The 24,810-nt window shown below is 36.7% G+C and overlaps 2 protein-coding genes across 4 annotated transcripts; one reads left to right on the top strand and one right to left on the bottom strand.

The window, feature by feature from the left end:
• Positions 1-1,077: 1,077 nt before the first annotated feature.
• Positions 1,078-8,225, bottom strand: LOC114261394 (chloroplastic group IIB intron splicing facilitator CRS2-B, chloroplastic). Of its 3 annotated transcripts, none has more exons than XM_028201666.2 (9): positions 7,983-8,225; positions 7,267-7,471; positions 7,051-7,135; positions 6,833-6,900; positions 3,720-3,770; positions 3,530-3,603; positions 1,761-1,819; positions 1,601-1,677; positions 1,078-1,419 (listed from the first exon to the last, which is right to left on the bottom strand). In XM_028201666.2, exons 2-9 carry the CDS (start codon positions 7,465-7,467, stop codon positions 1,303-1,305), a joined length of 732 nt encoding a protein of 243 aa, XP_028057467.2. In that variant the 5' UTR covers positions 7,468-7,471; positions 7,983-8,225; the 3' UTR covers positions 1,078-1,302. The 3 variants fall into 3 exon arrangements, with proteins under 3 accessions (XP_028057467.2, XP_082723530.1, XP_082723531.1); XM_082867404.1 differs by having other exon boundaries at positions 7,267-7,885; positions 7,983-8,165; XM_082867405.1 differs by lacking the exons at positions 6,833-6,900; positions 7,051-7,135 and having other exon boundaries at positions 7,267-7,885; positions 7,983-8,152.
• Positions 8,226-11,373: 3,148 nt separating this feature from the next.
• On the top strand, positions 11,374-22,856 carry PGLCT (plastidic GLC translocator). Its single transcript, XM_028201665.2, has 14 exons — positions 11,374-11,594; positions 11,881-12,153; positions 12,936-13,050; positions 13,291-13,358; positions 13,735-13,867; positions 13,956-14,055; positions 14,145-14,257; positions 15,259-15,352; positions 15,484-15,637; positions 20,612-20,758; positions 20,865-20,938; positions 21,981-22,069; positions 22,155-22,269; positions 22,380-22,856. Exons 2-14 carry the CDS (start codon positions 11,895-11,897, stop codon positions 22,560-22,562), a joined length of 1,644 nt encoding a protein of 547 aa, XP_028057466.2. The 5' UTR covers positions 11,374-11,594; positions 11,881-11,894; the 3' UTR covers positions 22,563-22,856.
• Positions 22,857-24,810: the final 1,954 nt, after the last annotated feature.

The following is a 24,810-nucleotide window of genomic DNA, read 5'->3' as shown; positions in this document are numbered from 1 at the left end:
GACTCGTCAAATAAATTATTTATATAAAAAATTAAATTAATTAAATATTAATAATCATAAGACTAAAATACATTTATTTAAAAAAAATAAATAACAAGCATGATTTTACAAATGCATTATTTATTTTTTTAACTTAAGTATATTTTAGTTAAGTGGCTACTTATATTTAATTAATTTAATTTTTTATATAAATAATTTACTTCACAAGTCCTATAAAATGATTAATTTAAATGGTCAATCGAAGCTAAGGTGGGCCCATAGTCCTCTTAAGTAGACGTTCTGATCCATTTAATGGACAAGTGGGAAGCTTTTATCTTTAGAGTATTGTTTTAAAAATAAATAAATTAGTTTGTCAAACAAGTTTATTGTATTTTTTTAAGAATAAAATAAAAAATAGAAAATGAAAACACAACTTAAAGAGATTTTAATTTATGATTAGCCATGTGAGTAGGTTAAATAACTGTAGTTGGAATTGATGAGGATTGAAAAAGGAAATTATGATGGTTGCTTGGAGGGCCAAGGGTAAGTTATTATTGATGCCACATGCTATCCAGCTCTAAAATGTTGGACAGTAGAGTTTTGTTTTTGTTGTTGTCAAATTCTGATCCTGTTTTTCTTTTGTGCAAATGATGGCCTTGGTGTGAATACTCTGCATTTTGTTTTTGCTTTTGTTTTTTTATTTCATTTCTATCATTGTTTGATAGAGGGAAAAAGACAAAAGTAGTTGGTTGTATGTAAGGAACCATTTGAATTATTTTATAACAAAAACATAAAAACCTATTATGAAATTATATCCTTAGATGTTTCTATTCATTGTATATAAGTACAGATCAAATAGAACATGTAACTAAGGGTTGTTTTGGAAAGTTGGTAAAAAATTGACTTTCTAATTTTTTTACTTTTTTGGCGACTTCTTTGACTAAAAAAGTTAAAAAGCAAAAAAATTGACTTTTTTAGCTTGTTGCCAGAAGACTCGTAGATAACCTGTTACAAAATTATCATACATCTGGTTTTCATTAACACTAGGCTCAACTCGTTCGAGATTTAACTAAAAGATAGTCAGGCCTTGAAGACAAATTTTAGGCCAATAATGCCATATACTTGCTATCTATTTATACCACATTTCAAATTACATAGTTTTCAACTTGATTCAACTCATAATATCTAACACAATACTATAATACTAGGAAAAGATAACAGTCTTCAAATTCAGACATACATGAACATTCCCACCCAGAGGGCAGAACATATAACAGATAAATGGCTTTCCATATTTGCTTTCTGTAACCCTTGCAATTATACTCAAACCTTGTGATACTTGTACTTCTGCTCCAGATTAAATCTAGTAGTACTGTTGTTGAATCCATTGAGTACCAGATTCCTCACTGCATCAACCCCTTGTTGCAGTGCTGCATCCACCTGTCCCAATAACCCATGACAGTTAGTCCATCAGCATGCTCACCAAATGTAACATACACAGAGAGAGGTGTATATATATAAACTGGATCCAATTTTTTTAACCAAACTTGAACTTAGCTTAGAAAAGTTGAGTACAATTAAAACTCAACAACAACAACAACAGTTGGAAATAATCTTTTACCTGTTTCTGCTCTAACAAACTGAACTTTTGGAGAAGATAGGCTTTCATGTCCATAGACCCAGGTGGATTTCCAATCCCTGCAAGCACATAATTATTATCATGGAGACAACTACAGCCTACAATTATGCAACTAGCCTGTAATGGTGTTTATCAAACCAACCTATGCACAACCGTGGAAATTCACGACAACCATCCAAATGGTCCATCACACTCTTCACTCTGCAACAATTACCATTAACTTTCAGTAAAAAACAGCATTTGATTGGTTTTTAAATACTATTTTTTCAACTACGTAAAAGTTTCCAAATTATTCAAGTTTAAGGCACCACAAAGACAAGGATCAAGGTGGTATTAAATATAATATAAGGTTTCACGTTTCCGCCCCCCCCCCCCCCCCCCCCCCCCTTTTCTTCATGGTATGAGGTTCAACAAATTCAAGCTGAAGGCAGGACAAAGTACAAGAATTGAGCAACCTACCCCAAAAATAACCTAAATGAAGAACTGAGAGGAGAGTGATTCTACCCATGCAAGTCTCCAATTGTTTTCATTAGTTACACGGGACTAAAGGATGATGAAAGTTTTGCATGAAGACTACAATTTAATTGACACTGTAGCAGGCACAAAAAAGGTACTGATTTTCTGCAGGTTGATGATGGGTTAATGGTAAACTTCCAATACTAGAAATGGGACAAGAAAACCCAAGAGAATTGTTTGACTTGGCAATGAGGGACCAAAACCTAGATCTTCCCAAACCCCACCCACAAGCACAAGTTAAAAAATTTGGGCCATCAATCAAGCCAAGTCAAAATGCTTGTATAATCACACAGTGGAATATTAATAGCTAATGAATTTAATATACCAACTTTTTTCTGTAGTCTATTTATTTATTATTTTTGGGATAAGCAAAGTAGAATTTAGATTAAAGAAGGTGCCAAGGGGTATAAAATGGGTCAGGGGAAAAAAATTCTAATTAATGAAAGGCCTATCCAAGACTCTAATCCAATCAAAGGTAGCAAAACTCAAACCCCTCCTCCACTCCCCTCCACTCCGACCTATTTTGTTCTACCATAAAAACTGATGATGCTGATAAGCTAACCGAAATTTTTAAATCTCTTCCACATCTCGCTTTGCTTCCTGCACTCTTCCTTAAATCTGTACACCATTCATTCTTGGCCTCTTTTTATGCTTCAACCACTATCTCCCGATCAACTACAACCACCATTTCTTCACCCCCTATCTTCCCTCCCTACTGCGCAACTACTACTCGCATTTACTTCTTACATTCAATCTTTCTTTCCTCTGCCTTCGCCACACATGGTGTTTTCTCGCTCCTGTCATTGATCTATATTTGTTTCCACCTACCTTACCAACAACAACAGATTTATTGTTTGGATGCTTCTTTTTGTGCAGCATTCTGTGTTCCATGAAAACAAAGAAGGCATTGACATGCCTCTTAGGTTTATCCTATTGATTCTCATTTTTCTCAATTCACATTATTTAGAAGGCAAACTCAGTGAGCAAGTCTATTTAAGCCTCTAAAATCTTCAAAATCTTCCCTTGATATGCTGCTATTTAAGGGTGTTTTTCTCCCAATAACACCCTTACATCTTCAAAATCTTAAGAAGTAGATTGTTGCTAGATCAATCACCTTGTCTAGCAGACTCTAATGGTTTTACTATAGTCTTGGTTGATAAGCTAGTAATTTTCCCTTGATATGCTGCTTGAGTCCAAGAAATATCAAGTTTCCTCTAAATAGAATAAAATAAGGTTCTTAAAGAACAGAAGCAGGCGTAGCCTAAGGCGCATCACCGTATAAAGAGATGAGATATATTTACTTCAGATAGAATATGATTCAAAATGACCAAATTACTACTTAGAAAACATAATAAAGCATGTAGTTTATTACAATCATTTTTTAGGGGACAATACCCGTTGTGATAGCCATGCCCTCCTTTTGGCTGTAGCCTCAAAATGCCATTCGGCAGGCTCATCTCATCATAAACCTACATTGACAATTCCCAAAAACATGTATTGTTAACATCGCTCAAAAAGTATTGAGTAAATACATGTAATCACTTGTTTAAAGAAATCAAGTTATTTATGCTCTGAAGTTGCATACCAATAGGATATGACGCAAGGGCACCTGATAATATGCAGCAAGTGGTCCAACCTTGAGATTTGAAAAATAAAATAAAATAAAATAGAGAGTTAGAGAAAAGAAATATATACTTTAAGAAAGTAATGAATTACATAAAAATCCATCTATCTCCGTTGAAGAAGTATTAACATATTTAACTTTCCAAACAGATGATTTGGGATTCTTCAAAAACATATTGGAAAATTGCATACAAGTTGTAGAAATTTAATGTATAAAGAGAAATGATTGTATTATTGATTGTTGTATTTTTTATTTCAATTACAATGATTCATGATTCCTATATATAGAAGAGGGTGAGTGTGTAGTAGGTAAGGAGTAGGTGAAGTGGAGGTGGTAGTGGTGTAGTGGGTTAGGTTTAGTGGAGTAGGTGAGGTGGTAGTGGTGTAGTGGGTTAGGTTTAGTGGAGTAGGTTTAAGTGGGTGAAGTAGGTGGAGAGTAGGTGGATTTTAACAGCCCCCCGCAAACTCAAGGGGGATAGGAACTAACCAACTTGAGTTTGGAGAGAGTAACAAAATAAGAAAATACATAAAAATAAAAGAGGATAAGAGACACTGTATGGTCGTGTCAGACCATTGGTGAAGACACTGGATGGTGGTGTCATAACGTTGTAGAGGACACTGTATGGGGGTGTCATAACCATGTAGAGGACACTGTATGGTGGTGTCATAACGGTGTAGAGGACACTGGATGGCGGTGTCAGACCGATGTAGAAGACAGTTTATGGGGTCATGTCGGACCGTTGTAGCAGACAATGTTGTGACAGTTGTTGTGACAGTTTACGGAGTCTTGCTGGACCCTTGTAGAAACTAACCGGAATCAATGTCGGGACAGTTTACAGAGTCTTGTCGGACCCTTGTAGAAACTAACCGGAATCAATGTCGAGACAGTTTACAAAGTCTTGTCGGACCCATGAAGGAGCTAACCGGAATCAATGTCGGGACAGTTTACAGAGTCTTGTCGGACCCTTGTAGAAACTAACCGGAATCAATGTCGGGACAGTTTACAGAGTCTTGTCGGACCCTTGTAGAAACTAACCGGAATCTATGTCGGGACAGTTTACAGAGTCTTGCCGGACCCTTAAAAAGTCGCACCCTCAAAAGGTGTGCCCAATCTTTCAAAAGGCGTGCCATCAAAAGGCGTGCCCAATCCATAAAAAGGCGTGCCATCAAAAGGTGCGCCAGACACGCGGCGATGCACGTGATCGACAGAACGCGTGTCGGCCTCTTTGTCATGGTCTTTATAAACCGAAGCGGAGGCTGAGGCTTGGAAGCAGAGACAAAAACCTGCTAGAAAAACTCTGAAAAACTCTTCGTTGTCTGAGAGAGATTTCTGAGAGAGATACTCTGTAACACTCTGTTTTCTGAGAGAGATTTCTGAGAGAGACACTCTGTAACACTCTGTTGTCCAGAAAATGGCTTCGTCTTCCCGTGGTCTGCTCACTCTCTTTCCAGACCTTAACGAGTCAACAAGAGAAATAACTGGTGCGGTGGCCAGTGAACCTCAACCAAACACCTCTGGTTTTGCTCCGTTGAACTTTCCGATGCGGTCGGTGGAGCAAAAAATGGCGGTGCAAACTGATATTGAGGCCAATCAGTATACTCTGAAGTCATGTGTGGAAACCATGACTGCGGTCACAAACTTGTCGCACCGGCTGCAGAGCAGGACAAATGAGGTGCAACAGTTAAACTCCCAGCTGGCTCTGCTCCAACGCATGTATAAGGATGCGCGAGCAGAGATAAGTGTGCTAAAGACAGAAAACAAGGAGCTGAAGCGGAAGGCCACCGTGATGTTCCGATTTGGAGGTCCGCCATATGCTGCAGTGGAGGAGTATGGGGGAGTGAACGTGCTCGGTGGAGGAGGAAGCACGGAGGCAACACCGTCAAGGACCGCCCAGGACGGAGGCAAGAAGAAAAGACCGGCGGAATAGGTGAAGAAGTGAGGTCGGTGGGTGGCCGTCTGCAGAAAAGAAAACAAATCTTTTGGTGTGGGTTTTTTTTTTTTTTTTTTTTTTTTTTTTTTTTTGTAAAATTGTGATCGGGGTTGATCCCTGAGATGAATAAAGTATGGTTTGGTGTGCAAAGCTATATGGTATGAATGGAATTTGAAAAAGATTAAAAATAATGTGAAAGAAAAATAAAAAATAAAAATAAAAAATAAAAAATAATAATAAGATCATCAGATCCATTATTTTTATTTCTTTTCTCCAAACCGCTTTCCTTATTTCCCCCATCTTTCATTTTGATTTCAAATAGCCCATGTGATGTAAGTGAAAAAGACAAAGAAAGTGGTATTTGTTGGAAGGAAATTAAAGAGCACTGAATCAGGGGCTAAGAGGGATAAGCACACAAGGGGCCAACTCTCTCAGTCTCTCTCTAACATGGAGTTGGGTTGGAAAAGAAGGCTCCATCGCTGATGCATTGATGCTAAATGCTGGTGCAGCCCTCTTGGTCAGTGGACGTGTTAACACTCTAGCCGAAGGAGTAGCTCTGGCTCGCAAAGCACTGCTATCTGGCAAAGCTCTCAAGACCCTTGATTCGTGGATCGATATCTCCAATAAGGTGAAAAAAGTAGCCTGTGCAACCACTCCAATCTCTACTTGAGGATTGATCTTGGAGTTTCTAGGTTAAAATGAGCATGTTGTAGACCATAAGATGGGGAAAGGTTTTGTGTAGAAAATAAGCTGAATAGGTTGAGGTCCGGCGGGCGGCCAAGGCGAAGTTGCCGCCCGCCGGTGAAGTAAAAATATTAGGTTCTAAACCTGCTCTGATACCATGTAGAAATTTAATGTATAAAGAGAAATGATTGTATTATTGATTGTTGTATTTTTTATTTCAATTACAATGATTCATGATTCCTATATATAGAAGAGGGTGAGTGTGTAGTAGGTAAGGAGTAGGTGAAGTGGAGGTGGTAGTGGTGTAGTGGGTTAGGTTTAGTGGAGTAGGTGAGGTGGTAGTGGTGTAGTGGGTTAGGTTTAGTGGAGTAGGTTTAAGTGGGTGAAGTAGGTGGAGAGTAGGTGGATTTTAACACAAGTACTAAAACATTAATGGCTGAAGTGAAAGTTGAGAACAAACCGACTCTCCACTAAAATTCATGTAGGCTTGAGGTTTTGCCAACAGAATCGGTACCTCTCCTATAGAACCTGTACTGATCACATGAGACAGTTTTGAATCAATATTATTAGATTCAGAACTCATCACTCTATGCCAAAAAATTGAAACATAGTAAGCTGTGCAACAACAACTAAGTAAATTAAATAAACACAAATCAATAAAAACAATTGAACAAGCACCTATTCCAACTAAGGCCTTTGATTGTATTGTGTTCAACTGAACTCCTTCCACTTGAGAAATGCAATCAATCATTTCAAAACCAACCTGATATACATCTTTTACTATTGTAAGCGATTGTAAAAGACAAGAATAGAACATCATCAATAATAAAAAGCAAGAACAGAAAATAAAAACAAGAATTGAAACAATTAATTTTAAGCATATGGGATTATTACATTGTGCCGAGTTTCATGATACTTGCTCCCAGGGTTTCCCAGTCCAACAATTAGCCACGGAGTGTACTCCACTTTAACCCCATTGGGATCTGACAATGAAGCCGATACACGAAGCCTTGTCGGAGCTGGGTACCTTTGACAAAAAAGAGGGCTTCTTTGGTAGGATATGCAAGTTTTTGGGGCAGGAACTGCATACAACATCGATCTGATGCCAAAAAAAATGCAATAACATGAGTAGGAATTTGCAAGCCAAGAGCCAAACCCATTACAATCTTGCATGCATATATATAGGGAGATTCTACAATACACACCTATCTTTACCAATATATGCAAGTTATGATATTTTGTGAGTGTTTTTACCACTCCATGTCATAACCAAAGCACTCTTAGATTATAAACAAAACAATAATCATAAACCATAACGAAACCATAATCAATCCCACAATGGTCATAAAAAAGTACAATTTTTTTGTGTGTATTATAGAATTTCCTATATATGGGAATGGGCAAAAAAATGAAATAGAGCAAAGAATTGGGTCCGCCAGTATGTTCAGAGATTGTTTAAAGCTAAGCTCGTCTCTGTAGCCAATCCCAACAATCAGAGAGAGAGAGAGAGAGACTGGGACAGCAAAAGCAGTTCGAATTTTTCAGTAGAAAAACAAATTAAAAAAATATATTACAGTTGGAGGGTGGAATTTTAAGGAATTGAAACAAACCTTGTCTGTTATTTCGATAATATCAACCCGAATACTGGATTTGCCTTCGAAGATGGTGGAGAGAGAGAGAGAGAGAGAGAGGAAGAGAGAGCTCAAGCTCAGAAGTTGATCTGTTCCGCAAGTTTGCAATTACCCTCACCCGGAAGAGCTCTCTTGCACGTTGTTTGGATGCAGCGATAGCCTGTAACTGTCAAGCTAGATAGATAAATTTTTTGCCATTTCTATAGATTTTGCTAAAATTATGTCGTAAAGTAAATTACAAATGCACTTATAAATTTTATTTAAAATATTTTTAAAAATTATATCTCCCCAAGTCGCATAAAAAAAAAAAAAAAAATCTTTCATTAATCAACAATTAAGTTTTAGGCGGTGATTGATAAAATTTAAAATTAAGTATTAAAAGTTGAATGTTGATTTTTAATCTGAAAATTTGTTTAATAAAAATTTAATTATTTGATACGTATAAAATCAAATTTAAAATTTATTATTTTTAAATTGTACATTTCAATTTTATATTGTGATGGTGGTGGTGATAGTAATGGTAGTGTTGATGGTAGCAGTGGTGGTAGCGGTAATAAAATGATGGTGGTACTTATGGTAACAATAATAGTGGTGATAAAGGTGGTGGTGTTAGTAGTGGTGGTGGCATGACGATGGTGATGGAAACAATAGTGGCAGTGGTGGCTATGACATGGTAGTAGTGATGGTAATGGTAATGATGATGGTTGTGGTGTTGACGATGGCATGATAGTGGTATTTGTGGTGACACAATGGTGATGGTAGTGATAACAATGATGATGGTGGTGGTGGTGGTGGTAGCGATAGCGGTAGCAATGGTGATTGCGGTGGTGGTGGTGACATGATGATGGTGATGGTGGTGGTAGTGGTGAGTTTATAATAGTATATATCGATAGTTATGATTAGTATTTTATAAATTCAGCCAGAATTAATGATCCGTTTGGAAAGCCAGTTTGGGATAAAATAGTCATATATGACAAAATTAGTTATTTTAGTCAAATAGGATAAAATGCCACATCCGATCCATAATCATTTTATTTTTTTCTCTCACAAAAATAAAAAAAGTCAAAAAATCTATCACAAATTAAGTTTTTTAGCTCTAAGCTAAAATAGTTATGAATAGTTATGAATTTTATTTTTTGATTCAACTTTGTTAAATGACACATTTTAACAAAAGAGTATTTGTAATTTTGAAAATTAGAGTGGGTGATTTATATTTTAAACCAACCTTGATAAATATATTTATAATTTACCATATATTAAAATATGCTAGTATGTTTTATCATTATATATTATTGTGTACTCATGTACTAATCTATTAATTTTGTTTGCTTTACTCTTATTAAAAATAAATCAATAACCGTAGAGGCTTTCCTCACCTAGTTGTCGGTCGGAAGAGTCCTCTAGTCTAATCAAAACGGAAAATATAATATAGAATCAAATGTTTAGTTATTATTTTGTACCTGACTTACTACTTTGTCTTTCTTTTATAGGCTAAGAACATTCTGTCAAGTTGAAATTTAATTGTCTATCATAATTATTAGATATTAAGCGACCAAAATTTTATATACATTTTTTTCATTACCTGATCAACTATCTTGGGTTTTTTCTAGCTTGTGTAGTGAAAAAGTTTGGCCCAAAGAGGAAGAAGATCCCATAAATCGAAACTAGAGCTTTTTTAATTGGAGAACACTCAAGATAGTTTACCCACCCAAAAAGAACACTCAAGATAGCCGATCACAATTATTGGCCACAACAAACGCAACGCGGCTAATCTGCCAAAATAACATCTAACAAAGAATCATTCTTCTGGTGAGAAAATAAGACATTTAGGCCATGTTTGTTTGGCCAGATTGGATTAGTATTCTCATAATTAATAGTTCTGGAATTACAAATTCGTTGAATTATGTATCCTATCTTAACTAGTAGTCAAGTTTAAAATAATTAGTTCGTGCTTCAATTGTTTAACCAAATATCGGATTAATAATTTTATTAGACTATTAATTCAATCCCAAACGCATGTCCACTCAACTATACATGGACTTAATAGTTTACAATAGGGGCAATTGTTAAAAGTATCATTTAATTATAAAGGAGCCTTTAGGCGTTCGTGAAGTCTCTTCATTTTGGACCTTTCTCTCCGCACTTCAGATTTGGATCGGCCCAAATCATGAAATTTTAGGTCCCATACCGGATATTAATTTTGATCTGGGTTTTTTTGGGCTGTGAACGATACATGAGAAAAGCTAAAGTGGCCCTTTTTACTTTTATGGGCCAGTGTTGGCTCGGTTTAGAACGCCGTGAGTGTGTTTGGTTTGTGTTTAAAACATTTTTTTGAAAACAAATTTCCAAAGGCATGTTGAGTTACAAATTTTTTTAAAAAAAAATTTAAAATTACTTTTCTCTCTATTATATTATATATCAATCAATCATTTTTTCTCCTCTTCCTCTTTCTCAATTATTTTTTCTCTCACATATATCTGTTCAACTACAACAAAATATCAAATAATTTCAAATTCTCAAATTCCAAAACTATGTTCAAAATATATAACTAAACAAATCAAAAAAAATTTAAAATTCTTTTCCCAATTTTTTTTAAAAAAAATTACTTCAAAACACAATACAAAATTACTGGTCCCACTGACGTGGCACTCTCTGTTTCTCTCTCCTACCAAGCACACGGACGGAGTAGCAGCAGGCTCACGTGAGACTGCCTGCGAGTCAGCGACATCACCAACAAAATGCAACCCAAAATCTAATCTGAAATCCAACTGTTAAACTATCTAATCCCGAATAATAGTTCTCTTTCACTTATGCTAATTCTCATTTTAGGTAAAAAAATAAAATTAATTTCTATTTAATATTAAATAAAAAATACTTATAATATGATAAAAATATATTATTATATTAAAATTTATGTTTATACTAAAGGGATTAGTTAAACAATATTAAGAATTTTAATTATCAAATATTCTACATAATACAAGATTTAAGTTTCACTCTCACATAACTATTTAGTATAATATTTAAAAATTTGTTTAAAATTTTTAATATTTTTAATGTAAATTATGTATAGTAAAATTTTTTTTTATTACGTGATTAATATGTCATTTTTATCTAGTTTTAAAAAATAAATTATGAAAAAACTTAGAATTTGATTTACCCTCCTATTTTTTCACATATGATTTCCTAATTTCATTTCAATAACACCGATAAACACATCGACAATGCTAGGTAGCTCAAATTTTTGTGGCTCAAATGGTTCAAATCTGTCAAAACGACGTCATTTTGACAGATTTTGAGTGTAAAACGACGTCGTTTCGACAAATTTGAACCATTTGAGCCACAAAAATTTGAGCTACCAAATATTTTCCTAAACCCATTAATTATTTGTTATTATCCTCATAGTCAGTCATCTCTCTCTCTCGTAAATTCCTCCAAAATTCAGCGGAATCTCCAAAGCTTCTGCTTACTAAAACCAGACTCTCAATTTCACAACCAAATTCGCAAACATTTGCAGAGGGACAAAGCTCATCGACGATCGTCTTTTCATCTCAGACTCTTTCTGTCACTGCTATTTCAGCTCTCTATTCGGTAATTTCGCTCTTGATTCTGTGTTTTTTTCGTTGTTTTGATCTCAATCTCTACTTATTTTCACAAGTATATATTGATTAGGTCGTATTTTTCAATATCAGCATTGTCTTCAATTCTTTATACCCAAAAACACACATTACTTATTTTCACTGCTCTCTCTCTCTCTCTCTCTCTAGAGGCACACACAAACACGCACTCTCTAGCTCTCTCTCTCTAGACTAGTATTTAATTTTTGTTTGGCTTGTTTGTTGACTTTTTGTGGTGTTATTATTGGGATCTATGACAGTCGCAACTGTAAAAATGCAAGCCGCAACATATGCAGGCAAAGGAAGTACATGTTTTGACAATCAGAAGCGTAGGGTTTTACCAGGTTTTAGTGAATTGAGGAAGAGAGGTTTAGGTTTCAACAATCTTCGCATGACAGAGAGGTCTTCTTGCTTCGGATTGCGCCTCGGTTCGGCTGCTATGGAGGCCGAGCTTGGCCGTGTCCGGACGGGCGTTGACAGAGTGTTTCGGTCCTCGGCTAAGGCCAGATCAGTCAGGGCTCAAGCTTCTGCTGGTTTGTTTTTCAGTTTTGATCTTGATTGTTGATTTCAATTGCTCTAATAATGGTCTGCAATTTTGATGATGAAGTACAATTAAATTTGGCATTCTGTGTGCCAGTGTTGAATGTTATTTGAATAAGTCATTTGCTAGTTGTTATTCACTTTGTCATTGTCGAAGTTGTCTATTATGCCTTTGTGTGACAAATTTGCATTTCCAAAGTTTTTGAATTCTATGTTGAAATCATGATGCTTATAAAAATTAAATAATTTACAATTTATTGCATCGAATGGCAATTCAGGAAAGGGGAATGGAAGTTTTTGCTGTTGCAAGTCTTGTCTTGTCAAGTTGTGAATGGGTTTGAATTGTTTGATTCTGCTTATTTATTGACTTTTCCTGAGTATTGAACATAAATGAATGCATGATTCTATTGTATTTATCCACCACGCTCCTTTTTAAACATTATGGATGCTAGAGCAATGTCACTGGGATTCCTCATTTCATTTGGGCTTTTAATTCCATTGATGTGGGCTTTCAAACTTGTTAATTCCATTGTAAACACTATTGTAAGAATTATGGATCAGGAGACGGAGTTCAGTAGAGAGTTACAAATGTGCCACTTCAGGCTGCAATTGTATGGCCTGGGATGAGTGGATCTGTATATACTATGTTTATGCTCTTCAATTTTAAAATTCCTCCATACAGTGAAAAAATCTGATGTTGTTTGTTTGTGGATTGTAGTATATTGGAGTATTCACTCGCTATTTTTTGACAAGTATCACGTGACCTTATTTGTAGATGGAGATATGGAAGATCTTGTTCCTGCTAAAATGCAAGCGAAATCTTCTGGAAATGTTTTGCCTTATGTTGGTGTTGCCTGCTTGGGTGCCATTTTGTTTGGATATCATCTAGGGTATGTCTTCGTTTAAGTACTTCTTTTTCTCTTCCTTCAAACCTGTCAGTTCAAGAGTTTATCATCAATCACCATTTGCGCAATACTTGCCATAGTATTTGTGCTTATAACTTAAACTACTGGCTGTGCCTTTCTGGTCAATTTGTGAATTCATGTTGGATGTTGTTGTCCAACCATTTCCCACGTTATTTACTTGAATACACTAGAGGTACACTGATAACTTGTGCTCATCTGCATCAGGGTGGTGAATGGTGCTCTTGAATACCTCTCTAAGGATCTCGGAATTGCTGAAAACACTGTCATACAAGGCAAGTTTTGATTGGATATCTGATGAGAACCTGAATTATGTTTGTGCGCTGTTCTTTATTTACATGTTAACTTGTTTTTAGACTAAGAGATGTTTTCTCCGTATTCTATGGAAAATGGACCGTCCTTGTCTAAAGCTTTTGTACTATCCATTGACAAATGCAGTTTTTCATGCTTTTGGCTGGCTACAGCTGAATGAAAAATCACTATTCATTATTTATCTAAAAAGAAAAAAGAAGAAGCTATTCATCAACCTCTAGTCATACTTACCCTTTTGTTTCATATTATAAATAACTTGCAATACTGCATTTTTTTTCCTATTAAACTTTTGTGTGGGGACCATTTTTACAATTTATCATTTTTGTTATGGTTTGATAGGATGGATTGTTAGCACTCTTCTTGCTGGTGCCACTGTTGGTTCATTTACTGGGGGTGCATTGGCTGACAAGTTTGGCAGAACAAAAACTTTTCAACTGGATGCAATTCCACTTGCTGTAGGAGCATTTCTTTGGTCGGTTTCTTTGTTATTGCTGATGAGGTTGTGATCTTTGGTTAGATTTGATCAGAACTAATTCAAAAATGGTGTCAAAATCATTCAGTGCCACAGCCCAGAGTGTGCAGACAATGATAATCGGCCGTTTACTTGCTGGAATTGGAATTGGCATCTCATCTGCTATTGTGCCACTTTACATATCTGAGGTAGTAACGACTCATTTTAATTTCAATTTTATGTCTATATTTTTTGAATACCTTTTCATTTTTCATCTGACACACTTTCTAATGGTTAGATCTCACCAACTGAAATTCGTGGCACACTTGGATCTGTCAACCAACTTTTTATCTGTATTGGGATTCTTGCAGCATTGGTGGCTGGGTTGCCCTTAGCAGGAAACCCTTTATGGTATTTTTTCTTTACCTGATATATCTAAATGACAGGAAGGAAGCTTTCATGCTTAGTGAGATGTGAACCTGCCAGATAAGTTCATAAACACTGTTGAGATATCTTGCCAAGTCTAATATTGCATATAACTGTGTTTTCCTACACCTTTCAAGCTGCCAAAAGTAGGGGGTTATGTAGATGTTCTGCCTAATTAAATGATTACATCAATTTGGCCTTGAAAAATGGTCCTTCTCTCGTTAAATAATTGACTTCCAAGACATTACGTCTGCGTAAGGAACGAGGACCAGTTACTGAATAGGAGCCCCTGGAATCCTATGAATCATTATGCTTGTTTTTGGTTTTCCAAAAACACTTTTCAGAAAATTCTACTTTCTTGTTTTCCGTGTTTTTTTTTTTTACTTATTTTTAAAAATATTTTAAGCAATTTTTTTAATTTTTAGACACACCTAACATAAATACACATAAAAAGTATAATTTTTGTAAAAAAAATCTTTTAAAAATTCACTAAATACCAAAAATACAAAAAAAAAAAACGAGAATTCAATATATTTTTCGTATTTTTATGTATTTATTAATTTTTTAAAATATTTTTTCACAAATTTTTTACTTTTTAGATACATCTAAGTAACGTACATCTAAAAAAGTAAAAAAAACGCTTAAAATTTTAAAAATATTCACAAAAAACAAAAAACTCAGTTTTCAAAAAATTTAATTCAAAAAACTTAAACCAAACACACACATTAGTGCAGTTCAAGTGTGGAATTGTTATTTGGAATATCCGAATATCACATGTTAACAAATTTGAGGCATGTTAAAAAAGAGTTTATTATATATCATGTCTACTGGACAGGAGGTCCAGTTGATGCCTGCCCCTGTTTGAGAATGATATCGGTATCTGTATAATATTCGGTTTTCCCAAGCTGGTTGTTGTACAACAATTATTGTTGTTGTTACCATCCCTTCTTTCTCTCTTATTATCTTCTAACTGCAACTTTTATCAGGTGGAGGTCAATGTTTGGTATTGCAATGATACCCTCTGTTCTATTGGCATTGGGAATGGCATTTTCTCCAGAAAGCCCTCGGTGGCTTTATCAGGTTTTCTTTGCTACTGTTTAGTGACATTTGGCTGCAATATTTGTATGTACAATTTTTATTTGATCAAATGTGTTTATTTTAGGTTATTGGCTCATTGGTAATGGTTCTAAGCTAGACAAATTTGTTTGCAGCAAGGAAAAATTTCTCAAGCTGAAATGTCTATAAAAACTCTATTTGGAAAAGAAAAAGTTGCTGAGGTTATGAATGACTTAAGTGCAGCTAGTCAAGGTTCTTCAGAACCAGAAGCTGGTTGGTTTGATCTTTTTAGTAGCCGCTATTGGAAAGGTATACCTGGAAAATAAGGGAAGCTATTTATATTAGATCACAAGCATAAGACGTGGATCTTAGAAACTATAATTAATCATCTGCAATATTTACAGTGATGCTAGACCCACCATTATATATGCCCTGGATACTTCATTTTACTGGCCAAATAAGTATGGCTAGCTCATTTGTTTATGTTGGACTGGTAGAAAATCATTCGAATGTATTTATCCTTATGTTATCCTTTACCACCTTTTATTTGTTAGATGCTTGCCTTCTTGCTACTTGCGTAGGATACATAAGGTCCTTATAGAGCTCTAAGTGGTCAAATTCTTGAACTTCTTACCATAGTAAGTTTTATATTTTACGTTGATCAGTGGTCCATTGTTAGTTTTCTACCCATGTGTGTCTTCTTCACTAACAACTTAAGCATGGTTGAATGCTTGTTTCGTACAGAAATTGATGTCCCTGAACAGTTCAGGATGTGAAACCTGAAACATGTGTTCACTTATGATTTGCATATTTTCTAAACAACCATACACCAAGTTGAATTCCTATTAGATGGGGCTCTGGGAGGGGTGAATTGGGTATAGACCTAACTTTTGAAATTGAATATTTTTTGATTTCTTTTTTAGTATTTTAGTTGACAACGTCTTTGTTACAAATGCTCAGACTTGGTCTTTATGGATCCAGCATTATGAGTTAGACCTTATACAGATGTATCATGTATGCTTTTTAAAGACCTGACTGGAGACGAAAGATCCATGGGCCCAACCTAAAGTTTTTGGGATTGAGGCCTGTTGAGTTGAGCTCTATATAGCTACATAGTTTCTCTCTACTGTATGCAGGTGCAAAGGCACATCACATAAGCATACATGATTAAGACTAGCTTTACATTTGTTTGATTATCTCTTGGTCATCTGTGAATATAGTGCAATGCTGTCTTTACCAATAAAATTTTATTTTGTGGCCCATAGCTGAAGCTGAATATGGTTGGATGTCTACTAAAAATCACTTTCCACTTGGTATTGTTAAAACCTACCATCACCTACTCCACCTACTACACCTACCACCACCTACTACCACCTACTACACACCTACCACTACTACCTACTACCACCTACTCCACTACATCTCCTATATAAGGAGCCCCTCACCATTTGTAATAGAGAACAACATACATCAATCAATAATACAATCAATATCTATACAATTCTCTATTTCTCTTTATACATCAATTTTAACATGGTATCAGAGCCATAAGATTTAGGCCTATATTCCTTTCTTTCCGGCGGGCAGCTGGCCGGCAACCATGCCTTCGCTGCCCGTTGGAGTTTTTCAACACCTCGCCGAAGCAAACCCAAAACCCTGCAATTTCTCAGTCCTGATTGTCTTTTTCCGGCATGTTACTCCGACCACAATTGATGATTCACTTCATATCGATCGTCGCCTTCGATCCCAAAGAATCAGAGGTTCACTCTCCTAATTCCCGAACTCAAACAACCGATTCTTCATCACCAATCACCTCTGGCTTCACTGCATCTCCTACATGATCGTTGACACCAATCTATGATCTCTCTCTTATGGAGACGACTTCGACTTGGTTCTCCGGTCGCCGCAGCTCAACCAACCACCATCGAAACTCAACCCAAAACCACGGGTTGATGTCACGGCAGCTTGAAAGAGAGCCACATCAGAGGCCAGCACCAACACCACCGCGAAGCCTCTAACCACCACCGGACCTCAACCTATTCCGCTGTCATCTCTATCAATACATGTAGCTTCTTCCATGGCAGATCTCTCTCCTTTCACCTATTAGAAGTACTGAACTTGTCCAGCCTGCACAGTGATGTCAGTTTTGATGCCCTTGAGAGACTTGTTGCTAGGTGCAAGTCATTAAGTGTTTTGAAGGTCAATAAGAATGTCAACTTGAAACAATTACAGAGGCTACTTGTACGGGCTCCTCAGTTGATGGAGCTTGGTACTGGAAACTTTCAACAAGAACTTGCACCGCGCCAGTATGTAGCGCTTGAAAGTGCATTCAGCTACTGCAAAAAAAAAAAAAAAAAAAAAAAAAAAAAAAAAAAAAAAATCTGCACACCCTATCAGGTTTATGGGAAGCCTCATCTTCATCCCAGCTCTCTTGCTGTCTATGAGCTCCGCCGTGTTCTCGTGCCTACCGTCGGATCGAGCAGCCTTGATGGCCTTGAGAGCTATCCTACACGAGCCCCACCACTTGGGCATATTCAACTCCTGGAATGGCACCGACTGTTGCCACAACTGGTTCGGCGTGAGCTGCGACCCCACCACACGCCGAGTCGCCAACATCAACCTCCGCGGCGAGTCCGAAGACCCCATCTACGAGAAAGCCCACCGCACCGGTTTCATGACCGGTTATATCTCTCCCTCCATTCACTCCAATATCCAGAAATTGATTTCAGTAGCTGGGGTTCATCTTCTCCTCCAGCTTTGCTTGAGTCAATGGATGCTTTTATTCAGTCTCCACCATCTGGGACTCTCCAGTCGGATTGTCTTTCACCTCGGAACAGTGGGCTATTAGATGCTTTGCTTCACGAGGCAAAGACTCACAAAGAATCAATTGTCTGACAAAAGTTCAAATTCTTCTACCATCACTCCTGGTGGTAAAGCAAACAGTTCTCTCTTTCTCTCTCTATACATCATTCTATCAACTCAGGGACAAAGTTTTCACTTTTTGAATAAAGCCACCACATTATACAAAACCAAATTTTTTTTTTTTATTCGTTTTATTATTCTTATCATCCTCATCATCATGTACCCCACTTTGTCTCTCTCATTTTTTCACTTTCCAACCCACTGGGGCACATGCTTTCGCCTTTCATATATTATTATTGTTATTAAAACAAAAATATATATATATATATATATATATACCAAACGCATTGCAGGTTTTCACAAAACCGTGGGCCAAGAAACCCACGGGAACCAATCTCCTTTTTCCCTCACTCTCTCGTTTTGATTTCACATATATTCTTATTATTTCTTTCTTTTTTATTTTTCTTTCACTTTATTTTTAATCCTTTTTTTTCCATTATTATTTTTTGCACAAAAAAAAAAAAAAAAAAAGGAAGAAGACGAACTGCACACAAAACTCATTTTATTCATGTCGGGGCTCACCCCGATCACCATTTTACACCACACACAAAAAAAAAAAAAAAAAAAAAAAAAAAAAACAAAACAAAACCAACACAAATCGGAACAGTGGGATTTTTCTTCTCTACTCTGCCGCCGGTCTCTTCTTCTTGCCTCCGTCCTGGGCGGCCCTTGCCGGTGTTGCCTCCGTGTTTCCCACTCCACTGGGCACGATCACTACTCCCTGCTCCTCCACTGCAGCATATGACGGACCTCCAAATCGGAACATCACGGTGGCCTTCCGCTTCAGCTCTTTATTTTCCGCCTTTAGCACACTTATCTCTGCTCGCGCATCCTTATACATGCGTTGGAGCAGAGCCAGTTGGGCGTTTAACTGCTGCACCTCATTTGTCCTACTCTGCAGCCGATGCGACAGGTTTGTGACCGCCGTCATGGTCTCCACACATGACTTCAAAGTATACTGATTGGCCTCAATATCAGTTTGCACCGCCATTTTTTGCTCCACCGACCGCATCGGAAAGTTCAACGGAGCAAAACCAGAGGCGCTTGGTTGAGGTTCACTGGCCACCGCACCAGTTATCTCTCTTGTTGACTCGTTGAGGTCGGGAAAGAGAGTGAGCAGACCACGGGACGAAGAGGCCATATTCTGGGTAGCTGAACGGGAAGACGAGGCCATGTTATGGGTTGCTGAGTGTTTCAGAGAAGGGTTGGTTACAGAGTGTTTACAGAGTGTTTCAAAATTTGCAGCTCTTAGCGACAAGCTCTCAGAGAACGAAGAGGTTTCAACTGGTTTGTTATGCTTCCACGCCTCAGCCTCCGCTTCGGTTTATGAAGACCATGATGAAGAGGCAGACACGCGCATCATGCGCCGCTCGGCGCTCGACGACAACATGGGCGCACCTTTTGATGGCACGCTTTTTTATGGCACGCCTTTTTATGGATTGGGCACGCCTTTTGATGGCACGTCTTTTTATGGATTGGGCACGCCTTTTGATGGCACGCCTTTTGAAAAATTGGGCACACCTTTTGAGGGTGCGACTTTTTAAGGGTCCGACAAGACTCTGTAAACTGTCCCGACATTGATTCCGATTAGCTCCTTCATGGGTCCGACAAGACTCTGTAAACTGTCCCGACATTGATTCCGGTTAGTTTCTACAAGGGTCCAGCAAGACTTCGTAAACTGTCACAACAATTGTCACAACATTGTCTGCTACAACGGTCCGACATGACCCCATAAACTGTCTTCTACATCGGTCCAACACGAGCCAGTGTCTTCTACATCGGTCTGCCATAACCATACAGTCTTCTACAACGGTCTGACACGACCATACAGTGTCTCCTATCCATTTTTTATTTTTCAGATTATTTTCTTGTTTTGTTACTCTCTCCAAACTCAAGTTAGTTAGTTCCTATCCCCCTTGAGTTTGCGGGGGGCTGTTAAAACCTACCATCACCTACTCCACCTACTACACCTACCACCACTTACTACACACCTACCACTACCACCTACTACCACCTACTCCACTACATCTCCTATATAAGGAGCCCCTCACCATTTGTAATAGAGAACAACATACATCAATCAATAATACAAACAATATCTATACAATTCTCTATTTCTCTTTATACATTGTATTTTAACAGTATTCATTCGTCAACTCTATTTGACATATTTGGAATCCATTTCCGTATAGTCACCATGTGTGCAACTCAAGGCATGGTATTATGGCCAAGATTACATTAGATCACAGATTATAAAATAATGTCTGGCTGTTATCAGTCGTGCATACTTTGTAACTGATTCTTGTCGGTGATTCTTTCTATTACTAGTGGTAACACAAAATTTGGCAATTTTTTCTGCAGTTGTCAGTGTTGGTGCAGCACTTTTCTTGTTTCAACAGTTGGCTGGAATAAATGCTGTTGTATATTATTCTACGTCTGTATTTCGCAGTGTTGGAATCGCATCTGATGTTGCAGCCAGTGCTCTCGTTGGGGCATCAAATGTTTTTGGCGAGTTTTTTTTTTTGGTTATTTTTCTGTTGGAAGTTGAAGGAAAAATCTGATTTCATCGTTGGTATGTAATGTTTCATGCTGCTGGACTTCAAACTTATTGCAGGTACAACAATAGCATCCTCTTTGATGGACAAGCAAGGAAGGAAAAGTCTTTTAATGACAAGCTTTGCTGGAATGGTAATTTTATAATGAAACCCTTTTTCTATTTGAAGCACATGACACTGACATACTGTAGTGCAAAGGTTGAGTTGTGGAATTGCCTCAAATGATTTTTTTTCCCTATTATTTCTTATCTTCATCAAACTAATTAGTATCCTCCAGTTTTCCAGATTGTGCATCTTTTGTTCTTTTTGAAATTCATTGTATCAATCTTACTGGATTAGGATTTCTTGAATATAATAATTCTTAAAAAGGTTCTATATTTCCAAGTCAAAACTTGGATTAATCAGGATTAAAAACTGCTCATTCTGGGGTCCTAGATCTTATAGCTCCAGAAACTTCCACTTACGGAAACACACTTTATATGATTGAGAAAACACATGGTGGAGCATAATTTTGTTATTTTTTTTTTCGCTTTGCATCCTGTTAAGGCTATTTCATCTAGTTTAATCTTCTTGCTATGGTTGATGCTTTAATTGAAAATGTATTTTTGAGTGAGTAGGATAGCAAAACAGGATTTGATTTCAGGTAGCAAAAAGTGTGGAGAGAAAAAAAAAAACATGATATTTGTCTTGTCTGTAATTGTTCCTGATAACTGCATGTAGAAATCGTTGCTATTCGCTTTGAGAAATACTATATGTCACCATTGTTTGTCACTGTTTTATATCACATCCTACATGGATACTCGTGATTGATTCACTTGTTTTAAGATAATTATTACGCAAATAATGTCATGCGTTGTAATCCGGTGATCTAAAACGGTGAAAAAAAGAAGTGATATATAACAATCCTCTTTGCTTTGGTATGCATGAATTTAAACCAAAGAACTTCAACAAATTACACCAACTGTGCATTTCTTGTGGACTCCTTACCCATCAAAAGGACAAGATATTTTGTTCCTTTCATTATCATTTCATTTATTGATTTAATTTGTTTCTAAATAATTTTTTTTTTTTATTTCTCCTGGTTATCTCTTCTACCCACTTTTTGTTTTATTCCCCTCGCCTGCCAAAAATAAATAAATAAATAAAATAAAATAAAATTCAAAACCACATTTCAGGCTGCTTCAATGCTATTGCTTTCCTTGTCACTCACTTGGACGGTCCTGGCGCCATATGCTGGCATCCTTGCTGTTCTTGGGACTGTCCTGTAAGTTAATTTTATTCACTGTGGCAATTTAAATTAGACAATCAGTGGACAGGATCTAATCTGAGCTTTCATTCTATTTACACAGTTATGTATTGTCCTTTTCATTGGGTGCTGGTCCAGTGCCTGCTCTTCTACTTCCAGAGATATTTGCTTCCAGAATCAGAGCAAAAGCAGTTGCTTTGTCGTTAGGCATGCATTGGGTAAGTCATCGATTTTCAATAGTTGGGTTCCTTTTATGGTGCTCATTTAAATAGCCTTTTGTACACCTTTTTCTTTATTTACGAAGGTTGCTGTTTTTTTTTTGGAACAGATATCCAACTTCGTTATTGGCTTGTACTTCTTGAGTGTTGTAAATAAGTTTGGAATCAGCTCGGTGTATTTGGGATTCTCGATGGTCTGTCTTCTAGCCGTCATATACATAGCCAGTAACGTTGTGGAAACGAAGGGGCGATCTCTGGAGGAGATAGAGCGCGCTCTTAACCCTGCAATTTGATCATGATAATCGTCAGAAGTGTTGATGGTAAGAATAACAATAATAATAGTATCTGTAGTTTACTGACACCGAGCTTCTCGGATGCCAGTCCACATTGCAGAGAATCAAGTCTTGGAGCCGCGCTTGTTTCTTGTCCCCCCATTTTCCTGTCTGTTCCTTTTTGTATTGGACATTTAAACTTGATTGTAACTAGTCTTTTAAGGGCCTGTATGGTATAGTCGAGAGTCATGACTTTGTTGAACCCGGGGGGGTCTCTGAGGCTGTGTGTGAAAATCTCAGCTAGGTTTTTTGTCACTTGATTCTTTGATGTTCTGTCAAAACTTGAAACTAAAATTCCACCCTTGGCACATTCTTAGATTCAACCTGTAGTTGGTCTTCATGGCAACAACCACGAACAAAGATTTTGAGCCTGAATCTAGTGTTTTTGGCAGAATTTTCCATCTACGCGCTGCACATATTGAAACAAGATGCTAGGGAAAGGACAAGAGTGTTCTGTTCTTTCTTCGGCAGTGTGTATAAGGTTGTATGTGGCACCTTATTTTGAGCTAGGACAATTTCACATTAGCCTCAGCCGCTAAAAAGTTTTGGTACCACCATCAACATTTTTTGAGGCAGGATTTGAAACCTTCCGGAAAAAAGAACAAGACAAAGAACTAAAGAAATAAAGAAGCATGTAGTTTTAAAAACCAAAGTGGCACAAAATACACAATTTTAATAACAATGTCAACATGGCCAGCTAGTATAGCCAAACAAGGTGAAAAAGCATTGGTGGTTCTTTAATTCATGGTTAAATCTCTACCAGGAGCAAACATGGTTTCAGTTATAATTTGTTGTAGGCTGTGTTGGGTTGGATTGGAGGATTTAACGGAAGAAATGGAAATGGAAAGTGATTGGATTGTTTCTAGTTTGTAACAGACGGTCGAGTTCAGTCCGGCCTAATGAGCTCATTTTTGGAGTCCGTTTCGATAATTTGAATTGTTCACATTTTAGGGTTTATTGAGTACATTATTTTTGTAAAAAAATAAGTTGATTGGATGACGAAAATCACGTATTCGATTAAATTTTGTATGAACCGTTTTTATTTTCTTATTGTACATTTTTTTTTCCATACAAAATTGATCTAAACACATGATTGCCATTATCCAATTAACTTGATTTTTCATAGGGATGATGTACTTGATGAATCTTAAATGTGAACGGTTCAGATTATCGAAATGGGGTCCAAAATGGGCTCACAAGGCCCAACAACATCTCATTTCTTCAATTTGATGAAGGACTGGAGAGAAGCCATGGCCAAAAGGAAATAGAAAGAAATGATAAATAATTTATTTCTTTCCCTTATGTTTTTTGTTATAATCAAACAAAAAGTGAGATTGTATTTCCTTTTCTTTTTATATTTTTCTTATCAAATCTTTTAACCAAACACAGCCTTAGACTTGGATGGAATTATGAATATAGTGGAATTCAATCTGTAGATAATTAGTGGTGACATTAGGTTAGAGATAGAAGATAAATTATATTTGTTTGTGCACTAGTACAATGATATTAGTTGGTTGTGATTAAATTTATGAAATTAATTAAAAGCCATTGCTATATAAAAGGTGACCATTGTTTGTAGAGTTATGGGCAAAAAAGCCTTTCTACCTTCAATACCATGAGATTAGATTTCAATATCTCCTTTCTATGGTATTGGAGTCTTCTCTGTTGAGGGTTTCATAATTTCATGGGCTATTAATTCCGTGGTAATTTTTCAAAACATGCTTTATGTAAACCTCATCTCACTATTAATCTAATCCCACTCTTAATTTCTGAAAACAAACAGGGCTCAGATCAGACCTATCCCAAAAGATTCACTATTTTTGTTTGACCTAACCACAAGTATATGCCAAATGATCTGCTTGTCTACAGGTAATATTATGATAGAGAAATAAATGTTGTATAGTTCATTGAATTTTTATTACAAAACATTGGCTATCATGTTTTGATTGTTTGTCCCAACATACAAAAAGGATAGTGTCTGTCTAGCGGGTGACATCTAATTAAACCTTATTTTTTCTTTTACCTTTTCTTTGGTTATGATTATTATGGCCCCTAAACAAAATTAGAGCCACTTTTAGCGGTGTACTCTCTCTCTCTCTCTCTCTCTCTCCCTTAATCTTTTTGTGGCACAACTTGCTCTGGTCCCATATGTTAAAGTGCAAATCTTGCTTCGCAAGTATGACAAGGCCATACCAGTTATTGCATTTTT

This window comes from Camellia sinensis, chromosome 4 (genome assembly GCF_055761805.1).
Source record: "Camellia sinensis isolate YWXY chromosome 4, ASM5576180v1, whole genome shotgun sequence".
Lineage (NCBI taxonomy): Eukaryota > Viridiplantae > Streptophyta > Magnoliopsida > Ericales > Theaceae > Camellia > Camellia sinensis.
This window is presented reverse-complemented; position numbering and strand designations above follow the sequence as displayed.

Excerpts from the sequence above, each read along its gene's own strand:
- LOC114261394 (XM_082867404.1), bottom strand. The coding sequence starts at position 7,545 with ATGCAAGATTGTAATGGGTTTGGCTCTTGGCTTGCAAATTCCTACTCA. Across the intron at positions 7,136-7,266 it reads ATCATGAAACTCGGCACAAT|GTTGGTTTTGAAATGATTGA; the intron begins GTAATAATCCCA and ends GATGTATATCAG. Across the intron at positions 3,771-6,832 it reads TGAATTTTAGTGGAGAGTCG|GTTGGACCACTTGCTGCATA; the intron begins GTTTGTTCTCAA and ends TCAAATCTCAAG.
- PGLCT (XM_028201665.2), top strand. The coding sequence starts at position 11,895 with ATGCAAGCCGCAACATATGCAGGCAAAGGAAGTACATGTTTTGACAAT. Across the intron at positions 13,359-13,734 it reads TGAAAACACTGTCATACAAG|GATGGATTGTTAGCACTCTT; the intron begins GCAAGTTTTGAT and ends ATGGTTTGATAG. Across the intron at positions 13,868-13,955 it reads GCTGTAGGAGCATTTCTTTG|TGCCACAGCCCAGAGTGTGC; the intron begins GTCGGTTTCTTT and ends AAAATCATTCAG.